This window comes from Zingiber officinale, chromosome 4B (assembly GCF_018446385.1).
Source record: "Zingiber officinale cultivar Zhangliang chromosome 4B, Zo_v1.1, whole genome shotgun sequence".
NCBI classification, from domain to species: Eukaryota; Viridiplantae; Streptophyta; class Magnoliopsida; order Zingiberales; family Zingiberaceae; genus Zingiber; species Zingiber officinale.
In genome coordinates, this window is record NC_055993.1 from 78,121,033 (window position 1) to 78,128,513 (window position 7,481).

The 7,481-nt window shown below is 37.4% G+C and overlaps 1 protein-coding gene across 1 annotated transcript; it reads left to right on the top strand.

Annotated features, from left to right (window-relative positions):
• The first annotated feature begins 4,194 nt into the window (after positions 1–4,194).
• LOC121975215 (transmembrane 9 superfamily member 12-like) lies at positions 4,195–7,266 on the top strand. The gene is made up of 2 exons (XM_042526721.1): positions 4,195–4,348; positions 4,951–7,266. Exon 2 carries the CDS (start codon positions 5,045–5,047, stop codon positions 7,025–7,027), a length of 1,983 nt encoding a protein of 660 aa, XP_042382655.1. The 5' UTR covers positions 4,195–4,348; positions 4,951–5,044; the 3' UTR covers positions 7,028–7,266.
• The last annotated feature ends 215 nt before the right edge of the window (positions 7,267–7,481 follow it).

A 7,481-nucleotide genomic window follows, 5' to 3' on the forward strand; every position in this document is an offset into this window, starting at 1 on the left:
GTCTTATAGTAATATTTTTATCTTTGACGAATCCTAGTTGTTTATTAGTAAAATTTTAAAAATAAAAATTATTTTTTGTTAAATTTGTTGGATTCGGAGCGCAACGAAATACATATATTAAAATCATATTTGTCTCTTAAATCATAAATCTCTTCGTGGTACATGTAGTTTTAAAATAAAATAATATAAAATATATCTTGAGTCTTTGATAGTCTTGAATGATATCACAAACAAATAAGATCCCCACGTATGACTCCTCTAGTGGTATACATGCTAGATCACGAACTTGATACGATCCGTTAGATGATATAGCCTCTTGAATCGATAAAAACTTTTGAAAGTATTATAAATCTCTTTTGATGGAAGAAGGAGAGAAGTGAAATTAGTTTTTTACAACCTTTCCAGGGGTAGCTATTTATAGCTTTAAAGGGAGATGAAGTTAAGGTTTCCATTAGTTCTTTATTTATAATCTCTATTAATTAGGAAGATGAAGAGTTATGACTTTCATTAATTCTTTATTTATGACATCCATTAATTAAGAAGATGAAGAGTTATAAGTTTCATTAATTCTTTCTTTATGACCTCCATTAATTAGGAAGATGAAAAGTTATGACTCTCCAAATTTATAAGGATTACCATGATTGTGTTTATCTAAATTCTCTACTCCCTCTTCTTTGAATCAAATAAAATCATATTTGATCTTGACCTGTATTAACTTCTAATATTTCAGAATTAATTAATAATCTAATTAATTTTTATTTTGAAATAATCAATTGATTAATTTTAATGTCCATTAAAATAATCAATCATAGATAATGTTCACATGCTATGTGTGCGACCCTCTAGATTTTATATACAAAGACAATGTAAATCCATATACAGACAAAGATAACCGTTTAGTAATAATTTTTAGCTACCTAACGTGATAAAATTAACATTAGTCATAAACTATAAACTACCATAAACCAATTACTGTATAATTCAATCTCTTCATCTAAGCATATATCCCAATTAATTCGATACATTATGTATTATTATCAAATTAATTATTTTACTGGATTTCTAAGATATAACAGACTACTCTTAAATGATCAAACATTCCTCCCATGATCATGGATTTCGAGACACTAATATCTCTATCAAGCGATCAGAATGTTAACTCATAATCCAAGAGAACGATGAATTCTCTATTGACTCAACACTATTATCTCTACGCTTTACCATACACCCAACTACTATATTAATAACAATCCGATTAAAGACTACTTTTAATAGAGTCAAAGTATATCACTCCACGCATAGAATAAATATATGTCTCAAGTCAAAAGATCAGTTACATTCGTTCATAAGAGGAATGCCAAATGATGCTTAATATGTGGTCTCCTCTTAAGCAAGTCGTGCCCAGTATACCTCTAAACTCAAGGCACCCCCAAGTACAACTTAGATATCCATCTCTCGATCTATCTCGATCTAATTATACTTAGCGTTGATCTAGATATTCATATTCCTTCTAGATATATATCCTATCAAGAATTGTTTCCAGATTAATATACCCATTAATCATATACGTATAGAAAAGTAAAAATTAACGATAAATACTTGCCTTTATGAAATAGTTATTCACAAAATACATAAGTAGTATTTTGACACATAAATGCACACACTAACAAAAACTTTCAAGTTTCAACTATAATTTATTAAAAATTAAATATATTTATTTAATAAATATTTTAATTAAATAAACTAAATTTCTCCAATAAAATATTAAAATACTAACTAATTTGGCAACGAGTAATAATTATTATAATATTATTAATATAATACTATTAAAATATATTTTAATTGTAATTAAAAAAATTATCGATTAATTTTAACTTTGATAAAAAAAAAAAAAAAGTAGATCCGCTACCTTAGCGGCCCCCCTAGTGTCGGCCCCACGGATATGGAGGGAGGTTCATGCAGGTACACAGGCCATAGGCGCATGGCGGGGTAAACCCCAGGTCGTCAGTTCCTGAGAATCGACCCCTGGCCATTACGCCAGAGATACCATGCGCCCACCGTCTGCGCTACGCCCTGGGGGCATAATTAAATTTTTTTTTGATGATCCAGAGAAGTCTTGACGTAATGGTAAAATTATTATTATGTGACATAGATGTAACAGATTCGAGTAGCAAATATAATCATTGATTTTTTTAATCAAATTTAACTTCGATAAATTATCGATCAAATTTATTTATCCAAAAATAATTAGCTTATAAACATTGATGGTGAATTATTAAAAAAAACTTACACAATAACTTGTGGCAATGACACAATAATAAGAATGTAAAAAAGATAATGAAAAAGAAGAAAAATGGGGAACAATAAATTTAAGGAGAAATAATAATACAATATTAAATATGAATATTGACCCTGTCCGACGCTGGGGATATGACGCTCTTGTTGACTGATCGAAGACTTCGAAGGTGTAGATCTTCCGCTGTCGTAGACCTGCAAGCATAATGTCGAGCCGGGGGGGTTCCCCGGCGATGACCCTCCGACGCTCATGTAAGATCTTCGGCGGAAAGAAGTAGAGCAAAGAGGAAGCGAAAACTGTAGCTACAGTAAAGAAGTGAGCATACCTCCGTCGAAGTCTGGAGGTCCTTATATAGGGCTCCCCTGAGGTGCGTGCACGCTCCCCGAGACGTGCATGCTCCTCAAAGCAAACCTGGAATGGGCGTGTTAGAAAAATGTGTCTGACGTCATACCTTAATAGCACGAGCATATTCCTGACGTGACAGTGTAAGATTCTATCGTACGATTCTCTGTCTGACCATGCCACCGACCATACCACCTATCAGTGACACTGGTCTCTAAGAAGATATCGTCAGTTGCTTCCTTTGTCCTCCACCGGGCTGAGCGGAGGAACCGTTCGGCTAGCGCCTTTCGAACGACACCATGGCCAGGCCGAGCGGGAGGTCCGCTTGGCCAATCATCCTATTGTCCCGGCTCCGTCTTGCCGAGCGAAGAAACCATATCTGCCAGGCCAAGGCTGTGTCCCCTGTTCGACCGAGCGAGGGGGTCGCTTGATCCTCCTTCCTCCCTGCTAGAGCCATGCTTGAGTCTTCTGAGCTGTAATGCAGAATCAGATGCACATGCTTGAGCCATGCTTGAGGCAGACCGTCCGCTCAGCCGGATACTCACGACGTTGATCGTTGACTTTGACCTCCCACGTGGCTCAGGACTTTCTACAGGACGGGGCCCATCTTACCGCCGGATCAAATATGCTTCTGACTTTCAAAAGTAATTTTTTTTTTAAAAAATCAATTACTCATAAGTATAACCAATAAATACTTTTAATTTATTAATCAAACTTAATTCTAGTATGTTAATCAAATTTTGATCAATGAAAAATTTAAAATTATAGATCAAATTTTAATAAAAAAATAAAAAAATTATCAACCAAATCTAACGGTAAAAAATTAATATTTTTAATCAAATCTAATAAAAAAAATAAAAAATGATTAAATTTAACTTTAATAAAAAACTAAAATTTAGTGGTCAAATATAAAAAATTAAAATTTTTGATTAAATATAATTTAACTAGTTAAAAATTAAAATTACCTATGAAAATAAATCTTAACTAAAATTTATTTTAACCATAATTAAAATTATTTAATATCCAAACCCATATATTTCTAAACTAATATTCATGTTAAATTTAATATATATATTTGATGGGCCCACTATAATAGGGCCTAGGCATAGGCCTGCCTTGAGCTGGCCCTGCTAACAATCAAATTAGTACGGAGCTGAAAGAGAGAAAATACAGTAATTTCGCGGGGAGAAAAGAGCTAATAGCGTAGATAAAATAGAGAAATAAAAAAAAAAAAAAGAGGTAACCTGTCAAGTTCAACAAATTATCGACTCCTGATTCTCGGATTTGGTAGCTCTCTTAATTATTTACTTGTGGGACCCTACTTGTCTTTTTTTTAATCATTAATTTGATTCAGGTAAAAAAAATATAGTATTAAAGTTAGGATGTTTTTATAAAGTTGAGTGATAATATATTAAATTAAATAGACCTAGAAATACATTTATAGGGATGCAGAACGGTTGCTGAGGTATCGGATTCTTTCTATATGCGTTACAGGTGAGCCCGGATCCGGATTCGCCATCCACTGAGGCGGGCACTCCGACCCAAGCGGTTCATCCACGCCGCTCGTCTCGCCTCCACTACTTGCGTTTATTTCATCCCCCTCGCCTACCCCTCCCCTCTCCTCTCCTCTCCTCTCCAAGCTCTCTCTCAGCGGAGACAGATCTGAGAGCTCCCGGGATCCAGTCGCTGTCGGATCTTCCTGTCGATGAGGTAAACTTCCTTCCTCGACCCGGGATCTAGGCGATTTCTTCGCCGCAATGTACCTCTCTTGCGTTTTCCGTCGAGATCCAAGGACCTACGATTTTGGATCTGCTGTTTTTATCTTCAGATTCTTGCTTAAAGTTACTGTGTTTGAGTTTTTTTTTTTCATTATCTTGTTGGTCCAACGGGGCCTCAGATCGAGTTGCCTCTCCGATCTTGTTGCTCCATCTGGTAATTTCTCTTTTCTACTTGCAGATCTGTTCGATTTCTCTGTTGTGTTTAGTTTAATTTCTCCTCGGATCCATCTTATATTAGCTTTGCAGGTTGTGACCTGTTGTTTTCACATGCGGAAGGAAGAACTTGCTTTTTCCCATTTAGGGTTTACTACTTGTTTCGTCTTGGTGTTTATTACATTATTACTTGGTTATGATGTTGGAAAAGCTTAAAATTAGAGTTTTTTTTTTCCTTTCTAGATTCGATTGTTTGGGCATTGATTTTCTTTTGTTTCTGAAGTAGCTTTTGTTGCGTTTATTATCTAGAAGATTTCTCTGTTGAAGGGAGAAAAAGGGATTCTAAGGGTTGAATGACACGTTGCTTTGTTTTTGACTCAGGTTTCTTCAGTCATCTTGTGAATTTTGAAGGAAGTTGGTGTTGGATCTTAGGTTTGAGTTGTAAGAAGAAAGAGCATAGAAGAAACAATTCGAAATGGGGTCTTTTTCATTCTCCAAGAAATCGTCCTCGTTGTCTACATTTGCTTTACTGGCCTTGTTTCTGTTTTTCAGTTCTAGTAATGCATTTTATCTCCCTGGTAGTTATATGCACACCTACACACCTGGTGAGAGCATATATGCCAAAGTTAATTCCCTCACCTCCATTGAGACTGAGCTCCCATATAGCTATTACAGCCTTCCATATTGCCATCCGCAAGGTGGAATCAAAAAGAGTGCAGAGAATTTGGGTGAGCTTCTCATGGGTGACCAGATTGATAACTCTCCATACCGATTCCATGTTAATGTTAATGAATCACTTTACTTGTGCACCACTAATGCATTGAATGAACATGAGGTTAAACTTTTGAAGCAGAGGACACATGATCTCTACCAAGTGAACATGATACTTGACAATCTACCTGTGAGAAGGTTCACTGACCAGAATGGCATTGCCATTCAGTGGACTGGATTTCCTGTTGGTTATACTCCAACTGGAAGCTCTGAAGACTACATTATCAATCACTTGAAGTTTAAAGTGTTGGTTCATGAGTACGAAGGGCGTGGTGCAGTTATGACCACAGGAGAAGAGGGGATGGGAATGATTGCTGAAACTGATGATAAGAAGGCTGGGTATGAAATTGTTGGATTTGAAGTGATTCCCTGCAGCGTGAAGCGTGATCCACAGGCAATGCTAAAACTGAACATGTATGATAAAGTTGAGTCTGTGAGCTGTCCATTGGAGCTTGACAAGTCTCAGACCATTCGGGAGCAGGAGAAGATATCTTTTACCTATGAAGTTGTATTTGTTAAAAGTGACATCAGATGGCCATCAAGATGGGATGCATATCTAAAGATGGAGGGTGCAAAGGTTCATTGGTTCTCTATCATGAATTCCTTGATGGTTATCTTCTTTTTGGCCGGAATCGTCTTTGTTATTTTCTTGAGAACAGTCCGGAGGGACTTAACAAAGTATGAGGAGCTGGACAAAGAAGCCCAAGCCCAGATGAACGAGGAGCTTTCTGGCTGGAAACTTGTCGTGGGTGATGTATTCAGAGAGCCAACATGCTCAAAGCTTTTCTGTGTCATGATTGGAGATGGTGTACAAATTACAGGTATGGCAGTTGTAACAATCATCTTTGCTGCACTTGGGTTCATGTCTCCTGCTTCACGCGGCATGCTTTTGACGGGGATGATAATTCTCTATCTTTTCCTTGGGATTGTTGCTGGATATGTTGGCGTTCGATTGTGGAGGACCTTCAAAGGAGGATCTGAGGGCTGGCGATCACTCTGCTGGTCAATTGCTTGTTTCTTTCCGGGGATCGTCTTTGTCATTTTAACTGTATTAAACTTTATCCTATGGGGAAGCAAGAGTACTGGAGCTATCCCTATCTCGTTGTATTTCACTCTACTCTCGTTGTGGTTCTGCATCTCAGTGCCACTGACTCTAGCTGGTGGTTTTATCGGTGCCCAAGCTGAGGAAATACAATTTCCTGTTAGAACCAACCAAATCCCTAGAGAAATTCCTGCTCGGAAATACCCTTCGTGGCTTCTCATCCTCGGTGCTGGGACTCTGCCCTTCGGAACCCTCTTCATTGAGCTCTTTTTTATCCTATCGAGCATTTGGCTGGGGAGGTTCTACTATGTGTTCGGTTTCCTCCTTGTGGTTCTCATGCTGCTAGTGATAGTCTGTGCTGAAGTCTCCGTGGTCCTGACTTACATGCACCTCTGTGTGGAGGACTGGAGGTGGTGGTGGAAGGCTTTCTTTGCTTCTGGATCTGTAGCCCTGTATGTTTTTCTCTACTCCATCAATTACTTGGTATTCGACCTTAGGAGCTTGAGTGGCCCTGTTTCAGCTACCCTTTATCTTGGTTATTCGCTGATCATGTCGATTGCAATCATGCTGTCTACTGGCGCCATTGGCTTTCTGGTGTCATTCTATTTTGTTCATTACCTATTCTCTTCCGTCAAGATCGATTAGCATTTAGCACTGTGCTTCAAAAGCTACCTGCCAGAACTTTTGTTCTGCAAGATGTTTACTTCTGAATTCTATTAATAGCCCACTGGGGGAGCCTAGTGCCATAATATTGTAATTTTGAGGGGTGGGTTTCATAGTAACTGTAGCTGAGATTGGCTTGTTTCCTTTTCTTGTCATGATACATCACAGGAATGTAATCTTTTAAAAGCTTTGTTCAAGTTTCCTGGATGAATTTGTTTCAAGGAGATTGACTACAAATGCGATCTCTAGTTTTATAGTACAAATTGAATTCTGTGTCAAGGATGACTATCTACTAGTTTGGTTCGTTCATGAGACCTAAACAGTAGCTTAGTTTCCATTGAATGAACATGTTGGCTTTGAAGCTTCAGAACGGTTGGATATGCATTCGTGAACATGGTCCATTCCGAACGTTGTTAGAAACTCAGATTATCACAAT

Bases quoted from the DNA above. Each gene is read 5' to 3' on its own strand.
- LOC121975215 (XM_042526721.1), top strand. From the start codon at position 5,045: ATGGGGTCTTTTTCATTCTCCAAGAAATCGTCCTCGTTGTCTACATTT.